This window comes from Schistocerca piceifrons, chromosome 2, assembly GCF_021461385.2.
Source record: "Schistocerca piceifrons isolate TAMUIC-IGC-003096 chromosome 2, iqSchPice1.1, whole genome shotgun sequence".
Lineage (NCBI taxonomy): Eukaryota > Metazoa > Arthropoda > Insecta > Orthoptera > Acrididae > Schistocerca > Schistocerca piceifrons.
The window spans coordinates 556,333,397-556,357,659 of NC_060139.1; the positions used below are offsets into that span (position 1 = coordinate 556,333,397).

At 38.0% G+C, this 24,263-nt stretch overlaps 1 protein-coding gene across 3 annotated transcripts in view; it reads right to left on the reverse strand.

The window, feature by feature from the left end:
* Positions 1 to 24,263, reverse strand: part of LOC124773720 (4'-phosphopantetheine phosphatase) — a 158,868-nt gene that overhangs the window by 60,706 nt on the left and 73,899 nt on the right. For all 3 annotated transcript variants that reach the window (XR_007014876.1, XM_047249426.1, XM_047249425.1), the window contains exons 9-11: positions 21,652 to 21,862; positions 18,747 to 18,899; positions 9,343 to 9,430 (exon numbers count right to left, since the gene is read on the reverse strand). Coding sequence is in view for 2 of the 3 variants with exons in the window: in XM_047249426.1 (XP_047105382.1) it covers positions 9,343 to 9,430; positions 18,747 to 18,899; positions 21,652 to 21,862 (452 nt within the window). In the remaining variant the exon portion in view is untranslated. The remainder of the gene's footprint in view (positions 1 to 9,342; positions 9,431 to 18,746; positions 18,900 to 21,651; positions 21,863 to 24,263) is intronic.

Consider the following 24,263-nt stretch of genomic DNA (forward strand, 5'->3'; position numbering starts at 1 on the left):
CCAGAAAAAGAGTAATTGCCTGAAAGCTAATGTAAACACTGATTTCTGTTATGCGCTTTTGTGCTTGATGCCATCACTCTGCTGTAGACATGTGGTTGCCTTTCCCTTACTTTATGATCACTCCATCCAGGAATTTCTAATATTGTTTTAAAAATAGCATCACTGAAGACATAATGACCAATTTTCAACAATGTGTGGTAAAAGTGGACAGTACGTGTATAACTTATGCAAACAGCTCAGTTCTGCCAACACTTCACTTCTGGTGCAATGCAGCTAATTTCAAAAAGATGTTTATTCTACAATAGCACACAGTAAGAATAATATATAAAGCTGACAGCTGCATGTCTTGTCTCTTCAGGGTCCTACATCCTATTTACTCCTACAGATATTTTACGCTTAAAAAAGAAGAAGATCCTCTGTCTTGAATTCAGAATGGATTTTATATCCTGATGCAAAAGTTTTTAACAGGTTTCTGTTAGGCATCAGGCAGGATATTGAAAATCTCCAACTATTCAAATCTAAAGTAATAAATTACATTATTAGCTATTCCTATGGGGCCTGATAATCTAGTGGTAAGGAGCATGCCTGAAAATCGGGAGGTCACAGAGTTGATCTTGGCCAAACCATGGGAATTTTCCAATCTGCCTTCACCTTTCAATGATGTGAAGATTCAGCAAGATTAGATTCCACATTAAATTGTAGGTTCCCCTTCCCTGGTAGGATTACTGGGATAGACTAGGGACACAAAAATCGCCAAAGTGGCGTCCAATTGAAAGACATGCACCAGTCTGCTGAGGCATGCGAAGTAATGTAACGCAATATAACAACTGTAACAACAACAACAAAAATTATTATTATTATTATTATTATTATTATTATTATTCTTTTAACAATACGATAGAACATTTGGAATGGACATTTCAGTTAACACCAATGCTCAGATTACATAGGCTCTAACTTCACCAATATATAGACAGCTGGTAGTGCTGTGTGAAGTTATATGTATGGCTAATGTTTGGAGTAATTAGCAATTTTAGTAGATTGCTCCTAGATGAAACTGGGGGTAAAGAAAAGCCTATAGAATTTGCTTCAACAATTAATGTATAATTTAACATCTCTCCTTCCTGAAGGTAATTTTGGAACACAATGTGCGAATGAAAGACGGTGGTATAATGCGGTTTAAAAGTAGGAAATCCATTGGTGAGAAGCCATTGGTGAGAAGCAGAGGTGAAGGCTACTGCTCAAAAGATTTGTTTGTGAATGCTACCAGAGGGTTACTTGGAGAGGAAAGGGTGGGAGAAGTTATTGCTGTAAGTGTCTTGAGGGATCTGGTGTTGGAATCATTTCACATAGCATAAGTACCAATGCTTTATGGAGGGTTCTTTATATTTTTTTGGGGGGGGGGGGGGGGGAGGGGGGGGGGAAGGAGGTGATGGGGAGGGGTTCTATTGATGTGAAAAGAAGTTTAAATACAGACCTCAAGAAGATGGATGTCAATTTTGAGAAAAGTGACTTAAAATCTGGGAAAGCAAAAGGTAAATTTTGACAATGAAAATGAGTCTGAGTAGAGATGTGGAACTGTTTTTCTGCACCATGAGTTCATATCTCACATATAGTATAGAATATGAACCAATCGACAACATGCCACTTCTGGGAATTAAGGAATGCCCCTCCCACGTGACCCATAAAAAGGCTGACAAGGAATAGGAGCATCCTGCCTCTCATGACAATGGTTACTGCAAAAATTTTACTGAGTAGCTTTCAGGTGTGTTTCAGGAGGTGAATTTTTAATAATTGGTACCCCATGTGTAGAAGGGATGAGGGTATAGTGGGAGAGGCAGTGGAAATGGATCTGGGGCACTCCAGGAGATGGTTGGTGTCTTATGTAAAATGGAAGCTTCCTCAGTTGACACGGGAGGTGCCAATCTACTGCAATTTACGAGCATTCAATGGATGCTTTGATGCATTACACCAGGGGATAGCCAGAGAGAGAGAGAGAGAGAGAGAGAGAGAGAGAGAGAGAGAGAGAGAGAGAGTATATGGATAAGTCAATCAGTTGATGTCAGAAGATCTATGAAGACAGTGAGGAGAGTCTTGGATGTGTGGGATTTTCTACAGCTCCAAATCATGAGAAACAGTTTTGTATGCATGAATGTCAGATGGTGCAGTCCCTCTGTCATACACTCACCACAGTCTAGTACCTTTGTAGTGGATCTTTGTCTGCTGTGAGGTTGACAGCAAAGAATGGCCTCCTTTCAGATCATAGCTGCCAAAGAATTACGACATACTAAGCTTCAAGTTTTGTGGATTTTTCTGGGTGGCTTTGATGGAAGTGAGAAATTCCTGAAATGCAATAAGAGTGTAGGTTTGAAGGAAATGAGAAGGAACTTTTCCAAGGAGGTTTCAATGCTTGGCCTATTGTTTGTGGTTAGTGACTGTACGATGAAGTGGTATTTCCAGTTTAGTCTCCAGGGGCATGGGAGGAGATCTTTAACTAGAACAGAGCAGTAGTTGTGAAAATGGAGGTTATGTCTTTGATGGAATGAAGGTCTCTGGAACAGAAAGATTTGAATGAAGAGTTTAGGACTGAACCGGGTGTGGGACCATGAAACGTTTAGATGTAATTATAGTTCCATTTGGCCAAGAGCAGAAGCTATGTAGACAATAGAAGCCTCAGTAAGGAGGGCTAAAAAGGTTTTTTTTTTTTTTTTGATAGGAAGGATGGTTATTACCGGATTTACTGGGAACTATGAAAGGAAATACTAGCCAGGCCACCTACTTCTCTGAAAAACTAACAAATACATGGATGGAATGTTCATTTTATACAAAAAATACATATCATATACATCATTAATTATGTAGATAGTAGTAATTTTTTTCCTTAACACAGTTTTCGCAGGATTATATTTTTCCATTCCATAAAATCATAATTTTATTTTATAGCTTTTCTTTCAGGTAACTGTTTGCACGCCAATTTCTCTCTATGATGATAATAATGAATAAAAGCACATGGGAGACAATACACTTAGCAATACCAAATAATTTTAAGGTAGAGCGAAATTAGTACTACAGCTTTACAACTACAGTACACTACCAATTATTCAAGGTAATCTGGGGGAGAATATGTACAAATAATCGAAAAGCATGAATAACTGAGATAGTTTTAAACACACTTTGTGTGAAAGGGGTGTTGAACATAATCGTCACACTTGCCTTCCACAACCCTGTAAGTCAGCAGTAGCCAAGCATAGTATCCACATAGGACATTTCATGGATTATTCTGCATGAAATCAAGATCTTCAAGGATTCAGTTATTAAGGAGTCAGTGGAAATAAGTTTGGTTGAACATCTTACTAATCACGATGGCAGATTTCAACTGTATAAGGTGTGAGAACAAGTGAGTTCTTTAATAACTTAAGAAAGAACAAATTTTATGAAGAATGGCACATCCAACAACAGTTATTATCAATATGACAATTGAGTTTTTAACTCCATGGGCCCACTTTTTGACAGAGGGAATGCAAGCAGTATTACCATCTCAGATGCCCCTGCACACCACAGTTGGAGCAATATTTAAAGAGGGCACAAAATTTGAAATAGGTCGCTCATGTAGTGTTTGCCTTTGCACATGCATCTCCATGTCAATCTTTGGTGTAAAATTAGGAATGTGAACTAGCAACCTTCAGTGCCACACACTCACCTGAAGATGGCTGAATGGATTGTGATGAAGCAAGCTGGGGTATTTTTTGCTTACCCTCTTGTTTTACCATCTGCCTCCTTAAATTCAGTTTTTCACTTTTAACTAATTATGATTAACATACATGAATATAATCTGCATTTTCATAAAAGAGAAAGGTTGGCCCTCAGTTTTAAAGAATATAACACCAGATCTAATTTTGTGCTAGTTTTATGTATGTAATTGATGTTCTAATTTATTTTGACTATTGCTAGTTAGTATCTTTTGTTATAGGGTGAAATCAGTAATTGTTTTGTAACTTAAGTTCTATTGTTGAATTATAAAAAAAATATAAATTCTATACTAATTATAAACACTTGGAAGACAAAATGCTAATATCTTAAAGTATCTATTTGAAAACATGTTAGCACAGCCAGCCCTTAATTAATTCCAAAGTAATTAACAGATTTGTCAAAAGTATTGTTTGTGTAATGATATTTGTTAATTTCATGATTGAAACAAATAATTCGGCCTAACCCTTGTAGTAGGAGAAACTGTTAAAAAGAACGAATTTTTCGATGTATTCAGTTAATTTAATGATTTAAGTTTTAATTGTAATTTCTGTAAATTAAACTTTGAACAATGTGTAGTTTCAGCACCTAATATTGTGATGATATATAAGGGCCCAATTTTTGGTCATGAGACAGTCAGTCCATGGCCAAGTTTCTGATGAGGAACCTGTATTGGTTAGATCAACAACAATATAACTGTGAAATAAGTGTAACACAATTAGGCAGTGTGTTAAAACAGTAACAGTGTCTGCTCCATATATACCTTTCTATTCTTCAAGAACTGTGGACTTTGTGGTCAGGTTTCTGCTGCTCGCACATGTTCAACAGGAAACTATTGTAGCACTATGTGGATGTTTGCCTGAAAATTGGTAATAAGGCTTATCGAAAGTCTAAACAATAGTACACTGGCCATATATAACTGTGTATTATTGGGGGTGGGGGTGGGGGTGGGGGGTTGTGAAAAGTGAAAGTAAAAGACTGTGAAATGCAACTGTGCATCGTCAGATACGTCATTTACCGTAAACAGTAGTTGCACTTCCACAACCCATTTTTCAGCCAGTGCAGCAGCCAGTACGTCAACACTAGGGACAACAAACTAAGAAACAAAGTAGGCGAACCGCTACAGGTTGTCAGCCAAAATACCATGGCAATTAGTTGACTTTATCCAGCTGCAATCCTGAAATTTCATGGAATACTCTTTATGCTGGAAAAATTTTAAAACTTACATGTATTCTTTGTTCAAAAGTTGTTCCAAATTATGTGGATATGCACAGTAGACCCATATATTTTTTAAAATAGCATGTGATGTTGGTCTGTTTCTGAGTGGAGCTGACATGTTTTTGCACAGAATTTCAAGCTTTTCTTGCAGCAATGATGTCATTGTACTGTAACCCCCTTCTGGCCTGTATAATCTATGAGAGAGTCCACATACTGCAATGTTGTACAAATGACTGACAACATCACTGTCTTCTTCCCCACTTTCATATTAACTGTTCTAGTCTTTGTTTTGAAGTGAAGCAGTAGTCACAATTTTAGTGTCACTCATGTACTGGAAACTAGTTTCACATGTGTTGATCTTCAGCCACTTATTCAAGTTTTCTTCATTCACATCTCCAAAACCATGTAAACCCTCTTCCAGATTCATTATTGTGGAGTTGTTATTTCTTCCTCAATGCAACCTTGAAAGTCACTTTCTTCTATATTTTGAGGAATCCTCCTCTATCATCGACTAGTATATGAGGCTTGACTTCCTGCCAGGCATAAAAAATCTTGTGTAAGACTTCTTGAATGTCTACTTCTTCCTGAATGCCACCAAATCATCCTTATCAAGTAGCATTCTTAGTAAACCGGCCTGGTAGCACTATTTTACCTACGCAATTATACCTAGGTCCACTGGCTGTATAATGGCAGTCATATTAGGAGAGTTTGGAAAGCATTGCTCATGCGAAACTGAGCTTGACCATTTTTCACATGATATACTGCAAACTTTGGGTGAAGGGCAACAGGCAGAGTCCACATTTCCAGAAAGTGTTTGACACAGTACCCCACTGAAGGTACAAGCAGATGGAATAGGTTCACAGATATGTGAGTGGCTTGAAGACTTCTTAAGTTATACAAAAAACTGTGTTGCCTTTGATGGCGAGTATTCATCAGATACATTGTTATCATCAGGAGTTCTCCAAGAAAGTGTGATAGGACCACTGTTGTTATCAATATAGATCAATGATTTAATGGACAGGATGGGCAGCAATCTGATTGTTTGCTGATGGTGCTATGGTTTACAGCAATATGTCAAAGTTGAGTGACTGTAGAAGGATACAAGGTGACTTAGACAAAATTTCTAGTTGGTGTGATGAAAGCCAGCTAGTTCTAAATGTAGAAAAATGTAAGTTAATGCAGAGTATGAAAAGCAAACCTGTAATGTTCAGATACACCATTAGCAGTGTCCTGATTGACACAGCCATGTTGTTTAAATATCTGTGTGTAACATTTCAAAGCGATATGAAATTGAACGAGTATGTGAGGATTCTGATAGGAAAGGCGAATGGTTGACTTTGATTTATTATGAGAATTCTAGCGAACTGTGGTTCAACTGTAAAGGAGACCGTATGTAGGACACCAGTACGACCTATTCTTGAGTACTGCTCGAGTATTTGGGATTCGCCCCAAGTCAGGTTAAAGGAAGATGACACAGCAATTCAGAGGTGGGCTGCTAGATTTGTTACCAGTATCTTCGAACAACACACAAGTGCTACAGAGATGCTTCGGGAATTCAAATGACAATCCCTAGAGGGAAGGCAATGTTCTTTTAGAGGACCAGTATTTAAAGCTAACTGCAGAACGATCTTGTTGCATCCAACTTACATTGCATATAAGAATCACAAAGATAAGATATCAGAAATAAGGGCTCACATGGAGGCATACAGAGTCATTTTTCTCTCTTTCTATTTGTGAGTAGAATAGGAAAGGGAACAACTACTAATGGTACAAGGTATCTTTCGCAATGCATCATAATGTCGACTGCAGAATACTGACTTAGATGCAGATGTAAAAACTCAGTTACAATGAGACCTTCATCAGATAAGAGAATCACGATGTGAAAAGGTATTATCAAGCAATAGAACAGTATTCTGTGGCAATCCTTTCTTTTCTAGAAACTGTCGAAGTTGTGGTACACAATGTTTGTGGAACCAATTTCTGAAAATTTCACTATCCATCCATGCTATTTTTTGCTTGTAATAATACACAGGGAGGTCATTAGTTGTGATATCTTTGGCTGATTGCTCTTATATTATTATTATTATTATTATTATTATTATTATTATTATTATTATTCTGGTTGGTGAACATATCCAATACAGACCTCTTCTGTCTGCATTACAAATCTGGTCTAGAGTGAAATTCTCTTCTTCCACGAATTTCTGGATTTCTTCAAGGAAGGAATCAGCTGCCACAACATTTGAACTAAGCCATTCTCCTTGCACAGTAAGTTTGTGAATGCAGTGATGATGTTTTAATCTGGTTAGTCACCCAGATGAGGCATTAAATTCTCCCTTTAACCCTTGAGCTTCATGAAAAAATTTAGTTTATTCAGTCACATCTAACCCGAATTAATGTAAACTTCTGCTCATTTTTGGATAAATCATTGCAAAAAGAGCAGCATCTAATTTATCAAATGTAGATCTCTTCATGCTTTTTCATGAAGATGATCTACAACTAGAATCATATTTCCTGACAGAACCCTGCATTTTCTGCTTATCCCTTTTAATGTCCGAACAGTGTCCATTCTAATACCACAATCAGGACTTAGTTTTGCAGCAGTTTTCCCTTCTCAAATCTTTCAATTCTCATTTTTGTTTTAGCAACGACACATTTCTTTCATTTCTTCATCATCTCTTTTACAAATTTCCATTAACTTGCTTTGTTGACACTTAAATGCTCATTAACAACGGAAAACCGTGAGTTTTTGACTTACATGGAACAGGCCAGTCAATAACAAAGGAAAAACTACACTGTTGTCACATGGCAATCATTTGGAAATGGCATTTACTGCCATGCACTGGGCTGTTTACTGCTATTTGCTAGAGAAATATATACCACATTATGCTAAAGAACAAAACAAAGATGATGTGACTTACCATACGAAAGCGCTGGCAGGTCGATAGAAACACAAACAGACACATACATACACACAAAATTCAAGCTTTCGCAACAAACTGTTGCCTCATCAGGAAAGAGGGAAGGAGAGGGAAAGACGAGAGGAAGTGGGTTTTAAGGGAGAGGGTAAGGAGTCATTCCAATCCCGGGAGCGGAAAGACTTACCTTAGGGGGAAAAAAGGAGAGGTATACACTCGCGCACACACACACACACACACACACACACACACACACACACACACACACACACACATCCATCCGCACATACACAGACACAAGCAGACATTTGTAAAGGCAAAGAGTTTGGGCAGAGATGTCAGTCAAGGCGGAAGTAAAGAGGCAAAGATGTTGTTGAAAGACAGGTGAGGTATGAGCGGCGGCAACTTGAAATTAGCGGAGGTTGAGGCCTGGCGGATAACGAGAAGAGAGGATATACTGAAGGGCAAGTTCCCATCTCCAGAGTTCTGACAGGTTGGTGTTAGTGGGAAGTATCCAGATAACCTGGACGGTGTAACACTGTGCCAAGATGTGCTGGCCGTGCACCAAGGCATGTTTAGCCACAGGGTGATCCTCATTACCAACAAACTCTGTCTGCCTGTGTCCATTCATGCGAATGGACAGTTTGTTGCTGGTCATTCCCACATAGAAAGCTTCACAGTGTAGGCAGGTCAGTTGGTAAATCACGTGGGTGCTTTCACACGTGACTCTGCCTTTGATCGTGTACACCTTCCGGGTTACAGGACTGGAGTAGGTGGTGGTGGGAGGGTGCATTGGACAGGTTTTACACCAGGGGCGGTTACAAGGGTAGGAGACAGAGGGTAAGGAAGGTGGTTTGGGGATTTCATAGGGATGAACTAAGAGGTTACGAAGGTTAGATGTACGGCAGATATAACTCTTGGTCGAGTGGGGAGGATTTCATGATCCTGCCCTGAAATGAGATCCATCCTTCATGAAATCCTCCCCACTCCACCAATAGTGTCTTTCCGCCGTCCACCTAATCTTCGTAACCTGTTAGTTCATCCCTATGAAATCCCCAAACCACCTTCCCTACCCTCTGGCTCCTATCCTTGTAACCGCCCCCGGTGTAAAACCTGTCCCATGCACCCTCCTACCACCACCTACTCCAGTCCTGTAACCCGGAAGGTGTACACGATCAAAGGCAGAGGCACGTGTGAAAGCACCCACGTGATTTACCAACTGACCTGCCATTCGCATGAATGGACACAGGCAGACAGTGTTTGTTGGTAATGAGGATCACCCTGTGGCTAAACATGCCTTGGTGCATGGCCAGCACATATACATATATCTGCAAACCAGATGATCTGCACACAAATAATAGAGAGTAAACTGTATTTGTACCAATAACAACTTCTTTTATATTATTGTACTACGCACTAAACATGTACTGCATGTAGGCCAAAGGTAGTGTTTACTTACAAGTAAGTAGGGATCAGGAAAATCGAACTCTTTCATATAATGCTCAATAGTATCCAACAGACTCCTCACAGTTAAATTCCCATAAGCACTGCAAAAATAAAAATGTAATAGCTATCTAAAGCACCACATTAAATGGAAAAAAAAATCTTAATATATGAGAAGAAAGTACACACAGAAATTTCAAGTACTGTCTACTATTAATAGAAATTTAACATGATAAGAAAATCATCACATAAATGTTACATTTTTAGATTAAATATTCTATTAAACTTAGTGAAATAGATAAAGCACTAGCAAGTGTGACATAAAATAAGTCTTATTTTCCAAAGTTCACTAGTACTATGATAGTTGATTAATTAGTTATTGTGCCATTTGGCATCCAAACCATTTTTGGATTTGCATATACTTTAAAATCAATTCTGACTTACTCTTGGATCAATTTTTTGTTTTCAATCTTTGTGTAACAGCTAAAGATTCCTTAACCAGCTTACATGATATAATTTTCTATTCTGAAGTGAGAGATTTTCCCTTTAATAATTCAATCTTCTTGTAGAAACAAAATGTAAATTGCTGATTAACAGATCTACTGACACCAGTTTCCTCAATTAATAACAGATGTACTTGCTTATTGGTTACTGAAACTGAAGTATAAATCTGAAGAAAAATACACCGAGCCCATCAATTTATTTGAAAAAAAAATGTTTTATTCCACATTATTGGCAAATTCTGAATGCTGGTTATTTTCAAGTGCACATGTACATGGTCACACTGCTGCTCTTACTACCTGAACAACTTAACTCTGGAACGGTGAAGTTCCTAAAATTCCAGAAAGGAGTCATTTTGGCCTCAAATAAAATATTTTTATATTTGACTTAAAGAAGTATTTTATTTTAGTGTATGTTAATCCCTACCTTTTTTGAGTTATTTAATACAGTATTTAAAGCACTACTTACTTATTTCACCCAAAGAAATATCTTAGCAATTTATCACTGTTCATGCTAACAAGTTTCATAAACTTTCATATGTTAACTACTTGTCAAACCTTCTAGACATAATTTGTACGTATGGTCCATATTTTACTCACGTGTGTTCTACACACGGCTTTGTTCCACTTTTCACTCAAGGTCACTGGAATCTGGTACACACACTTAACACAGATGATTTCTGTTTTTTACATATGGGTCTGTGGCACTTTACACAGTTGTTGTTGGTCCTTTTGCATTTGCAGAGGTTGATTCGGCACTTCTTCCACTTTCTAGACGATTTTGTCCCGTACCCTGTTCTTTTGTCTGTCCTCCTTCCTGTTCTTTGGGTCCCTGTAGTTCATTCACTAGCTTCTTTCTGTCCATTCTCTTGTTTGTTACAATTTACTGCCACCATGTATAAGATGATGTACAGGACATACATCTCCTACATGCAACCTTAGTAGTACATTTAGGGGCCGTTTGATAAACCACGTACAGTCTGTACTTTGTTGCAATGTAGAATGTAATGGTTTCAGGTTTCTTCTTTCCTTCTTTGCTCATTGCTACTTCAGTATGCAGTGCACTCAGAAGAATGACATTTTTATTCTTCTTTCCTTGGCATACAGTCATGGTGCAGTCTGTGTTGCCAGGCTGGCACAGGATTAGTGTATTTCAACATTTGGCTTCTTTACCTCATCATGGAATTCATGACAGATATTGTTCAACATACCAACTAATTAAGTTTAATTTCCTTTGAGCTCCTTAGCAAGTTGAAGAGATGTGAATAAGTTTCCTCCTCATTTTAGAAATGGTTCCAACAGACACAGAATAATGTACTCTCCATTTGGTTGCTACTCTTCATGTTGTTTCCTCTTTTGCAAGGAATGGGAAAGTGTTACATATATACTTTGTCACTATGTCAGAAGCAATTCAGAATTTGAGAGCAAATTTGTCAGGTTTGTTGGGCGTAAATTGAATATACCTGCATCTTGTTTTGCTTGGTAACTGTTGTGTACATAGTTCCGCATAGTCAGCGTGTACACAACTTTCCCAATAGAGCACGCCCCGCTAAGCACAACAGCGCAGGTGCAGCGCTCGTCCGTCTCCGCACTACTAGATGGCGCTGTCATAGAGACGGACCAAATTCTGCTTCCGCCGATCCGTGTATTAATATGTAACGCAGCCAATGAGATTGCTGCTAACATAGAACCTTTTCTCCTCGTGGATCACATTCGCGCAGTGATATCTAAACGCTCAAGGTATTATAACGAGTGTACAGACCTCCCATCAGTCAGTCTGCATTAGTCTGTAGTCAAGTTTCAGTCTGCGCCTAATAAGATTATCATATTCCTGTACATAGCCATGAAGAGAAATGTATAGACACTTTGTCAAGTATCAGAGATATGTGAGAATAAGATTAACGTACCAAGACCAAAGGAACTTCAGATTGTCAATTGTAAATAGCACCCAGAACCAAGTTAAGTTATTTTTATGCTTGTTATCACTTTAATAAACGTGTGTGAAAATTAATCAAGTTCTGTTTAAAGTTGGTCACCGTCAATCTGCTACTCTAAGCGTGCAAGTGGCACTTCTATCGTCTGACCAAACGGCGGAAGATAAACACGCCACAATAAGACCACGAGACATATTGCTGACACTCGCCTACTTCGTTAAGAGCGATAAGTCAAATAATCTGACGGTGTGTGTACCAAAGGTCTTACAGTACGCACACCACAGTAACAATTGCTTGTCTATAGCTTATATTTTCTTCAGGGTGGTAAGAATGAATATTGTTTTCCATGAACTGTCCCCAAATTGCAGATACAGGAGTGAATTTTGTTGGCTGGCAGGCATTCAGCCTTGGCTGATTTTTTTTATCAAAATTGAAAAATCTGAGAAGTCCCTGAAATCTGTCTCTTGACACAACACCCACAATGGAAGTGGACCTAAAAAGTGCGAATAAAATTATGTGCAAATGCACATTTTGTACAAATGACAACTTCAGTGTATATGACAGCTAACAATTTTTTCAGTTCCTGAAGCAACACAGTACAGTCTTTACTTTTTAGTACTCTTCAGGCATTTGTTTCTTTCTATTTCTTCATGACACATAGCACTGCTTCATCAAAAAATAAGATGGAAAGCACTGATGAGAGAGTCGTCTACTTGTTGATAAGCCTCAGCCGACATACTTCCAGAAGATGAAAAACTGGCACTCTTCTGCTCAGTTCCATCCATGGTGACCATTTTTTTAGAGGCATTCACATGGGCTTGCTCGATGGATGAGGAAAGGACTGATATAGATCAGCATCTGAACCCTCTTCTACAAATCCCTCATCATTCACAAGGTTTTTATCTTCACTCATCAATGATATAAAATCCTTATCTTTATCAGTTAAGTCTACTTTAGTTTCAACATTGGAATTCTCTAAGAGATGTAACATTCCCTCAAGAGAAAAATCGCACCGAGGAGACATGTTGAAAGACATCTTCCATGGATAAAGAATATCGTCTGAATGGCACAATATGAACTGTGGCAGATTGGAATGTGCATGTGCAAATGCACAACAATGACAGCAAAACTCTGCATGATTGCCGATTCATTTTTGTTTTATCTACTTATAGTCAGATGAGAAATTATAGCAGTGTCAAACTGACCCTTTTGTCATTCTAGGCTTCCTGAATGAAATGTCCAAGAAAATGTAAATATTTGGTAAATATTAATATATTATTGTAAAGAGAAAAAAAAAGGGTACGTAAAGTCGTTTCATAACTAAAACAAATGAATATGAAATTGACGAGAGAAGGACGACGGGGGTAATTTTGAACCGTTCTGCCATTCTAGGCTTTTATGTAAATATTGTTTATAAATCATATTTAATGACTTTTCACCAATTACAATTTGGGAATAACAACAAAATGGTTGTTCTGTTTCTGTTTCACATAAAGACAGGTTTTCTATACTTCACTGCCTCGCTGTTAAGTGTCCCATATTTATCCTGTGGCCATGAGAAGATATCAACATTTTGTTCTCACTCCCTGTGATAGTTGTTTAAACACTGAGTCATTTTAAAATAAAATTAATAATGGTTGCATTATGATGCCATATGAATTGCAACTTTCTCTGGATACTTAGAGAGAAATTTTTTTCTTTGGAAAGAACCTGCATCAAAAATAAAAATTAATATTCATTTCAATGAACTGTGAACAGAATCAGGTGATCATCATGTAACATTTATACATCACATATGTTCCATATGTTCAGCATTAAAAGATCAGGCAAGATGTCACACACCAAAAAGATAAAAACAGGTAACAGTGCACACACATTTGCTCAGATTCACAATCTAATCTCTTTCTCGCTCTCGGGGATACGTGGTTGTACTTTATTCTGAATCTGGGCATGTGTGTACAAAGTGTTACCTGCTATTGTACTTTTTAGTATGGTTGGTTAGTTACTGCTTCACAGATTATTTGAACAATTCTTTTATCAAAATGATGTGAAATGAGGCAGTTAAAAAATGTATTACCATCGATTTATGGTGGCTGTGACACCAAGTGTGTAAATGACAATTACTGAATATGAATCACGGCTTTTAAATATTATTATTATTATTATTATTATTATTATTATTAATATTATTCTTTACTGTCTCAGACATTATGTCTGGTTAAAAATGGAAAGTGACACGGACCTTGATCAAGCGTGACTTCCTTTTAACTGTATGGTATATATTACATTGCATTTAGGAACTTTCGGGTAATTGAACATGTATCAATAATTACAGATTTCTGTAGTTGTATATATACGTTTGGATGTAGCTGTATTGCGTTGATGTACTGGTGCATATTGTGTGGTATGACTCCTGTAGTTGATAGTATATATCCTGATGCCACATGTCTTTGACTTCCTCAGCCAGTTGGATGTATTTTTCAATTTTTTCTCCTGTTTTTATTATTATTATTATTATTATTATTATTACTTCACACTGTTTGCATGCAGCATGTGTGTATCTTGATTGGTATATCTTTATAAATTTGTGAGTAATTTTCTCCGCGAAATCCAGTTTTTTAAAGTTCAGTACAATAATTATTTTTTGAAGCTCTGAATTTTTTTAAAGTAATGAATGATCATTATTTAAAAAACCTGACACCACAATTTTTTAAGTACAACAAAAACCAGTCAGAAGTTGCAAATTTTATGACTAGTTTTAGGCCAAGACCTATTTTCAGATCATCATAACATAGATAAAATGGTATTTCGAAGATGTGAAAACCATGTCAAAAATGTGCAACAAACAGTTACAGGCATACACGTAATTTTTTTTTTAAGTTGTGCAAGATCAAGATGTGATACTTTCCCTCATTTGTACACCTGTGACAACTCTTTAAAGTTTCCTCTACTTTATCAATAATTGTCATGTAAATAATCTTTCTTCAGCCTAACAGAATATAGATCATCATTTCCGATTTTTGTTCTGATTAAAATCAATTTCTTTCCTCTGTCAAATCGTGCACTAAAAAAGAGGTTAGTATCATCTCAAAACTGTTTTAATAATCAGTGCACTTGGATGGATAAATGCTGAGCCAAGATCATCAAGTTGTAGCAATCGTTAACAAAAAAAGAAATGGGTGAGGATTATGAACACATGAAAATTATAGGAAATATCTGCTACGTTCCATGAGCAAAGGACTCTTAACAGACAATACGAGAAGGAAAACAGATTGTTCATTTTGGGCAAGTAAATGAAAATGTCAGAACTTTATTTGGTAGAGAGGATAGCAGGCAAGTAATTTCCACACAGGTATGACTTTAGCTTCCTTTAAACCAAAGCAAACACAAGCAAATGTGCTACAGCGAATGAGCATTCTCTCTGGTGTAAATGCTTGGTGCATGGTGTTCAGTCCTGTACGGGTCACATTTACAATTGTTCGCTTGTGATCCGCTGGGTGTCATTCCCCTTTACACTGAAGCAAACACATGTGAATGCACATTCACAAACAACGTGCAGAGGATTCACTTGCACATGCCATCATTGACTTGTACCAGCGAATAAGCATTTACACTCTAGCAAATGGAAGAGAAAGCGTAAAATGTGTTTCGTTTTTTGGCTCTAAAATGTAGCTAAGCATTTATACTACAGCAAACAGAAGATAAAGCATACAGTGTGCTTCGTTTTTTGGCTCTAAAATGTACCTGTGGTAAAGTTGCTTAATCTATATTCAGTCAAGAGTGATTGAGAAAAGAAACACAACTTGGTCTTTCTGTATAGCAAGCATGCTGCTGATAATGAAAGCAAAACAGCCATACAGAAAAATGTGGGTATCTGAATTTTTACGCAGGTGTGAAAGAAATGGTGGTTTGGCTCTGATTCATGATTTGCAGCTGCAACCATTGCTTGCTTTATTCCAAAACTTCACCTGTACATCGAGCATTTTTGCCTTCTCCTAGCTGCAATTGAACCGAAGATTTCCAAGCAAGACACAAATTATCAATGATCCATATCAGCGAGAGAGAAGCTACCACTAACACTGTGATTCTTAGCAACAGGTGACAGTTACATTAGCCTCAAATATCTATTTTGTATATCAACAACATCCATTTCCCAAATAAATCCCTAAATATTTACTGACATATGTGAAACACTTGGGGATTTTACAAAGGTGAATGCGAGGAAGGTACAGACATTAAGAATGAGTAATCATCATTTCCTGGCGCCTTTGTCCCACTTCAATGTGGGGTCAGCCTTGTTACTACTGTTTTGGCATTGTTAGTGACAGAGGGTGGCCAGATACCCTTCCTGTTGCCACCCCGTATCTCCCGGGACAGAATTTTATTCAACATCGAATAATCAAATACAATCCCTAGAAATAATACAGTTTCTGGACATCATACAGACTATTCTTCTGAATACATCAGTTTATAAATACAAACTAAAGATTTGTTTGTATTAATAAATTTTACATTTTGATGGATTTTACATTTGGTAGTATACAATCACGATATTACAAATATTGTTTTTAATCAACATTATATTAGTTGTAGGTTACTTAAAACTATGAGCTTGACATACTTCAATTAGAATTCTTGTTAGCTGATCTTTTAATTTGTTAGTAGGAAGGGTTGTGAGACTTTTTGGTAGGGCATTGGCTAGCTTCAGCCCAGCATGAAGTGCATTTTTTTCATATAAAGCTGTTCTGTGGCTATTTACATGGTATCTGAACTTTTGCCTTGTATCATACTGGTGCAGGTCACAGTTGAAATTTGGATTTATTGTTTTCACAAGCAATATAACTTTCAATATGTATACACCTATAATGGTAAGCACACCTAATTTTGGGAACAGATTCAGACATGATTCTTGAGGTTTGGCACCACAAATAATTCTGATAACTTTTTTCTGTAGTATTAATAATGTATGTAGGTTGGTTTGAGTTGTTGCACCCCATATTTCTACAGCATAGTTTAAGTTTGATGAGAATAGGGCATGATAAGCAGTTTTTAGTACACACATGTCCTTACAATATTTGCTAATCATATTTATAGCAAACACATTCTTCGACAGCTTACATGCTAAGGACCCAATATGCATGTCCCATTTGAGGCTGTCCTGGATTGTAATTCCCAAGAACTTTGTCCATTTTTCCGAATTAGTGTACCTCAGCTGTCTGTGTCTAGTGTGATCCATGGAATAGTGTGAACGTATTCAGATGTCTGCGAGTCGTGTAACTGAGGCAGGACATGGGGATCAGCCCAGTATTCACCTAGTGGTATGTGGAAAACCACCTAAAAACCACACCCAGGCTGGCCGGCACACTGACCCTCATCAGTAATCCACTGGGCGGATTCAATCTGGGGCTGGCGCGCCTACCCGAGCCCAAGAAGCAGCACATATTACAAATGAGTAATGTAATGCAAAAATATACGAAATACCAGCCACATATTTATGGGAGGGAAAACAATTTTCATTAATCTGCTCCTGTATTTGCACTTCATAAAATAGTACCCAAACTGTGACATTAAGACAAATATTTGGAATGTGAGTCACGAGAATGGTCAGGTCTTTCATGCAACTTCATTTTACATTAATCTACATTATCTGTTTATTTTAATGACACTTATTTCCATTTCTAGAAATTACACAAAACAATTTAACCTGCTCTGTTGACACTGTCAGCACTTCAGCAATTTATTGCTATGTATCATTTTATTTCATGAGCATTTTATTTGATGTCGATCTTAAGGATCCCACAAGCACCTGTGGAGTCTGTACTCTTCAATCAATAGAAGTATGCATTGGTCAAACCACACCATCACCTCAAAAAAATGCAACAAGAGACACCAACAACTGTTTGCACATGAAAAGCAGCATATTTAGGAAAAGTAAGTACACTATGGCTATCATCGAAGCTAGCACCAAAGCGGAGACGGCATAAGCTTCCTTTCCTGGTTCATTCTACGGCCGACACCCAGCGAATCACAACAAAATAATTGGAAATGCAGCTGCGCACCATTGAACACCACGCACCAAGCATTTACACCAGAGAGCATTCTAGTTTGCTGTTGCACATTTGCTTCAGGGTGAAGGGAGCTTTAACTACTACCCTTTCTACCTCCTTCAAGTTCTCATTTATTTAATTATTAAATGGGTACCAGCATTATCCTCCGCATTTTATCTGAGAGTCTCCCATGATGTGGAGTGTAGAATAAATTTGCTTGAGATTTTCCCTACATCCATAACCCTTAAGATACTTATTTTTCCTTGTTTGGGGTGGGGGAGAGAAGATTTACATCACTTCATTTTTTGACAATGCGGAAGAGTAACAATTAACCCGTCTGTAAAAAAGGAAATATAGATTTGCTAATTTACTACATCTTTTTCACAAAGCCTTAAAGATGTGTTTATGCACAAATGTTTAACATTTAGTTCATATTATAAACTGTTCTGCATTATCTCATTCTAAATTGTTTCTCTTACTGATACATTGCGAGTTGGTTTCAGTAAATCTAATGGACACATGCTTACTCCTTGGGCCTACAGTTGTTGCTTATGTCTGTTGGGATGAATTTAGTGACCCACTCCCCTTTTTGTGGGAAATAGGCACACTATCTGCCTCATTGGCAATGCCTAAAAATACTTAATGATACTTTCTATAGTTTTTACAGGATTTTTTAACAAAGAAAAGAGGAAAAAATGAAAGAAAAATAGTCCCTTACATAGGTATAGTGCTTTCATTATAAAATGAGATCTAATTTTTTAAAACAATATATGTTAAAAATGACTACTTGCTGATTAAAGAAACATCTGAAGAGTGTCAGTTTCAGGAAGGGGAGGGGGAGGGGCACGAAGATAGAAGAGGAGAAAGGTAAATAGTTGTCAACATACACACACAAGATTACTATATCTACATAGTTGCAATTACACTTGTAATACTTACAAGGGCTGTTCCTTCAGATATTGAAGTCGAGAAAGATATTTTTCCTTGAACTTTTGTGCTCTATCCTTAGCTGTGTCACTATCTGGCTGGCTTTCAACAGCACGTAGTACAAATTTATCTATTGATTCTTCAAAACATTGCAGCCAGTAGTTCCTGCACAACAATATAGTTCTTACATGATATTTTGATAATGAGAACCTAACCTAGCATTTTCAAACACTGGAAACTCCAGGTAGGAATCCTACTTACCATAAAGAAGACACATCAAGTTGCAGACAGGCACAATTAAAAAACACTTACACAAAGCTTTCAGCTACATCCTTCATCAGTAAATAAAATGAGAGACACACACTATTCACACACACAAGCAAGTACACCTCATTAACACATGACCGCCAAATCCATCATTAGGGGAAGGCATAGTACTGTACAGGTGGAGAGAGAGAGAGAGAGAGAGAGAGAGAGAGAGAGAGAGAGAGAGAAACACTGTCCAGTGTAATGTTCAGGGACTACACTGCCAACAGGCACAGTGTCAGGAGGTTGTGGGGCAGGGAGGTGGGGAAAAAGGAGAAGAGCAGGGAAATATGGGCAGATGAGTTGGTAGAAAGCTGCAAATAAACAGGATTGGAGATGATACTGGGGAGGAGATTATAGGACATAGGGGGTGGAAACTGTTGGGTGGAGGGGGTGGAGGACAGTATGTTACGGTAGGTTGAAGCTGGGATAATTACAGGATTGGAGAATGTGTTGTAACGGTAACTCCCATCTGCACATCTCAGAAAAGCTGGTGGTGGAGGAAAGGAACGTGACAGCTCAGGTGAAGCAGCCACTGAAGTCAACTGTGTTATGTTCAGCTACATGCTGTGCCACAGGATGGTCTACTTTGCTCTCAGAAATCCAAGCCTTGGTGAAGGATTTGGTTCAGTTGTTGCCATCGAGGGGGGGGGGGGGGCGGGATAATTAAGGGGGAACTCCTTTGTGGTTGGTTCTTGGGCATAGTGGATTGATTGGAGGTATAAGGGGAAATAACAAGGGAGGTCTGTTTGCAGACTAGGTCTGGGGAGTAATGTGTATCTGTGACAGCCTTGGTGAGACCCTCAGCATACTGAGCAAAGTACACTGTACCTGGGTGGTCAGGTTATATGGGAGGGATATTTTGGTGTGAAAGAGTGACAGCTGTCAAAATGCAGGTACTGTGATGTTTATGGTCGGTAGGCTTAAGGTGGACAGAGGTGCAGATAGAGCCTTCAGAGAGGTGGTCAACATCTAGGGATGTGGCATGCTGGGTTGGGGAGAACCATGTGAAGCAGATGGAGATACCATCAATGAACCTGAACTAGATTAGGGATTTAGCATTTTGGGAGGTTAGGAAGGTTCCTCTAGACAGCCCATAAAAAGGTTGGCATAGGAGGGTGCCATACGAGTGTCCACAGCTGTGCCCTCCAAATGAGAAGTAGTTGTGGGTTAGGATAAAGTTAGTAAGGTGTAAGAGGAATGAGGTAGTGGGTTTGAAGTCTGAAGGACATTGGAAAAGGTAGTGTTCAATAGTGGTAAGGCCATGGGCATGAGGAATGTTGGTGTACAGGGAGATGGGATCAACAGTGACTGGTAGAGTGCCAGTGAAGAAAGTGGTTACTTTCTTTGACGTGGGAAGTTAGATTATGGGCAATTGGTTGGATGTGTTGGTCAATGAGGGCTGAAATTCTTTCAGCAGGGGCACAATAACCAGCCACAATGGAGTTTCCAGGATTGTTGAGTTTGTGGATTTTGGGGAGCATGTGGAGGGTAGTTGTGCAGGGTGTCTTAAGGGTGAGAAGGAAATGGATTCAGGGGAGATGTTCTGGGGAGGGCTTTAAGCAGGGATTGAAGGTTGTGTTGGACTTCTGGGATGGGATCACTCTGGTAGAGTTTATATGTGGAGGAGTCAGATATTTGGCAGACGCCTTCTGCCAGATAGTCACAGCGATTCATAACAACAATGGTGGAACCTTTGTCTCCAGGTAGGATGACTAGGTCAGGATTTGTTTTGATGCTGTGTGTTCATGAAGTATGCTTGCTTGTGTACGTCTCGCTTTCACTGATGAAGGCTGAGGCTGAAAGCTTTGTGTAAGTGTCTTGTAATTATGTCTGTCTGCTACTTGATATGTTTTCTTTACAGTAATTAGCAATCTGTCTTTTCCTACATTGTTTATAAACCTAACAGTTTAACACTAAAATCTTGTATACCGATAAAGAAAATCTAACAGCATTATAAACATTGCCAATAAAATAGAGCTAATGACAAATATCCAATGTCACATCCTTGATTATTTGGTATTTTTTGAGAGTGAACATTAATTTAATTTGCAGATGTGTTTGGCATTATAATTGTTGTCTTGTGTCCTATACATTTTTATCAGACTGCTGTTTACCGTATGTCCATGAACAGGGTCAAAGCTCAGAGGCAAAAAATCTGATCAAAGTGAACCAAGGCTGTGAATCTGGAGTGTAAAGCACAACAACAATAACAAAAAGAAAGGTAGAACAGTAAAGAGCACAAAATATGAAAGAGGGCAAGCCAGATGACATATGACAAGCCTGGGTCATGTACGTATGTGGATTTAGTAGCTGGAGAGATGGCGAGTTCAATGGACCTACATGCGTCCGACCTACAGGTTTCATTCAACAAGGTGAGAGAAACCAGATTCCCCCCCCCAATTCAAATAAGTCACATATGATTTTTTCACATGTGCCACCTCAGAAATTACTCATACTCACATCAAACAGAAAACTCAATGTGGCAAGAAAGTATTTAAGAAATAAAAGTGATCTGCATACAAAAACTGAGATCTGATTCTGCCTCAGTACTTCTGCAAGCAGGAAAATAAAGAAATAATTTATGAAACAATCAGCAGCAGTATCACACCTTGCTTCTGTATCCTTTGTCAAATCAACAGTGTCTGGTATGTAAGCTGCAGGGTCTGCCAGTAGTGGGCAATAGGTGACAGCTGACTCCCATCTGTCAATTTCAAGTTGATCAACTGCGACACCATGGGCAGATAATACTTGTGTTGGTACAGGACTTCGGAGGCCTGAGCTCCCTGCATAGTTCTCCAGCCATGAGTATTTATCTGCATCTAAGAGTAGAAAATGAGACAAAAAGTCTTACAAGAAACAGCATCATGAGTAAAAACGTATAAATAGCTCAAATGTATAAAAAAATTCCTTACAGCTGTACTGTTTTAATATTCTGTTCGTTTCACAGTGCTCTTGATTGTGCGGTCATAGTGCTCCATATTTCAGTATCTGCTAGAGATGCAGGGGGTAATCAACTGCTACAAAATATGTTTATTAAAGGCTTCTAGAAAAAATAAGTAAATATATACTGTAGATGTTCACAGCTCCATGCATCTCTAACAAGTGCTACTCATACAAGCAAAAAAATCGAAATCACTATGAAATAAACAGAACAAACAATGCAGTTACAAGTAAAATTATTTATAAAATGAAATCATTAGCAGCAGAAACATCTTACCATGTACTCCTCCAATAATAGTGCGTACCAAATTGTGAGCAGTGCTTTTTTAAGTTCTGGATTACGGAGCGATAGTGCTATGTCCATGTACTGCTTAATATGTACCTTATGGAAGCTTTCATTTAACCAAAAGTTTGTGTAGCAATATCAGTTCAGAGCAAATTATTGTACGTCCACAACATTACTTTTTCTCAGTTCTTAATAATCTCTACCTTTAACAATATCTTTTTCCCCTCGGTTATAATAATATTTGTATTTCTCCCGAGATGCCATACGGTGCTGTTATGAACTGTTTTATCAATTACTGCTCTTGTCTCTATGAATTTTCTTTCTTTTGTTTAATTCATCAGATGTAATTCCTATGTAATAAGTAGCCACTGAAAAACTAGTTGTATTTTGCGGCCAATTTTGAAGGCTTATTTTTTGAATTCTGTATGTTCTTTATTTTTGTTTTATTTCACTGTTTCTCAGTGTTGTGGTCAAAATAAAAATACCTTATCATTTACATTATATTTATTGGCATCACACATCACACTTATTTATGTTGTAAGAAAAAAGAAACCTTTACTTTCAGTCTACTAAATATACTCAATTAAATGAAAAATAACTCTGTAATTATATACCATTGAAGGTTTATCAGAAGAAAGTATTGTCATAACTACAAAGTTCTCTTTTGAGATCATATGCCGCTGATCCATCAACACTTAAGTACAGAGTAAAAACAGTTGCTTGGAATCTATTTTTGTACATGTAAGACAAACTGGCTTCAGCATGAAAGCAAATATTTGCCCTTCCACATTTCATGGGGGCATGGTAAGTTGCTTTCCCACTAAATTTTGAAGCAGTTGAGTGTATCTGCATCAGTTAAGGATACGTGCAATGCTGAGACCTGCCCTTCCAAGTATAGTAACAGACTCTCTGTCGACTCAGCACTAATACAGTTAATCATCATCATCATAATCATCATCATCATCATCCTCCAAGGATTGTAACACAAATGCCATGGATCTGTGGGCATAAGAGTTGTCAGCCTGGTATGATAGTGCAATCCAGCGGGTTACAGTGCTTTCTTTATTTATGTCTCAAGTATTAATCTCTTTGTACTTTTCAAAAACTTGGTAGTTTCATAACCAAAAATTCCTTTTCCCACAATAATGAAACCATCTTCAAGCTGTTTTAACTCAGAATAGACATAACACACAACCACTGATGTCACACTTTAGCAGAATGAACTGTATTAAAAACAATGTCTTTTGGAAAGAGCTTTCATTTGATGCACCAATTACAATGTTTATTTTTTAGTATACAAGTATAAACATGAACACCACCAAACACAGCACTTCACAACTATGTAAACCAAGATGGCCCCTTCTCAGTTTGCTTCAGCTAGTCACAGCACAGGATATATCATGTGTGGTGTCACAAGGCTTAGGCCTGTCCCACCCCTCATTAAATAGACCAAGACTTATACGAATAATTGTAAGAACAGTTATTATTATTATGTTCTTTAAGTTTGTTTTTGGGTTTTCAGAAATACTGTGGGAAGAAAGTTTATTTATGTTGCAGATAACGTGGAAGACGTTGCCCAACGATCACCATGAAAGTTCGACGTAGCAGCAAGTGGGCAAGGAATAAAACGAATGCTGCAAACTACCGCGAGCCATGGAAGAGCCTGGGCCGTGAGGGCGTCGAGCTTCCTAGGTCGTTGTTGGACAACATCAAAGGAAGAGAGATTCTGCTTTCTCTTTGTAAACAGATCCATCGAGTCTTCAAAGGTTCATGTAAAACGCATAGGCGGGCAACACATTAGGAGGGACCCGATGCCTGTAATACTTCCACAGTTATTAAAAAGTTGTTAAATGGCAAAACTAATAGTTCATCATTTATATAGATAAAAAGTAGTAAAAGATATAGAAAAGGAAGAGTTGCAGTGTCAGAACGAAAAGTGGTACATCGCTCACCAACTAAGAAGGACGTAAACAGCGGGCATTACGTGGTGAAAA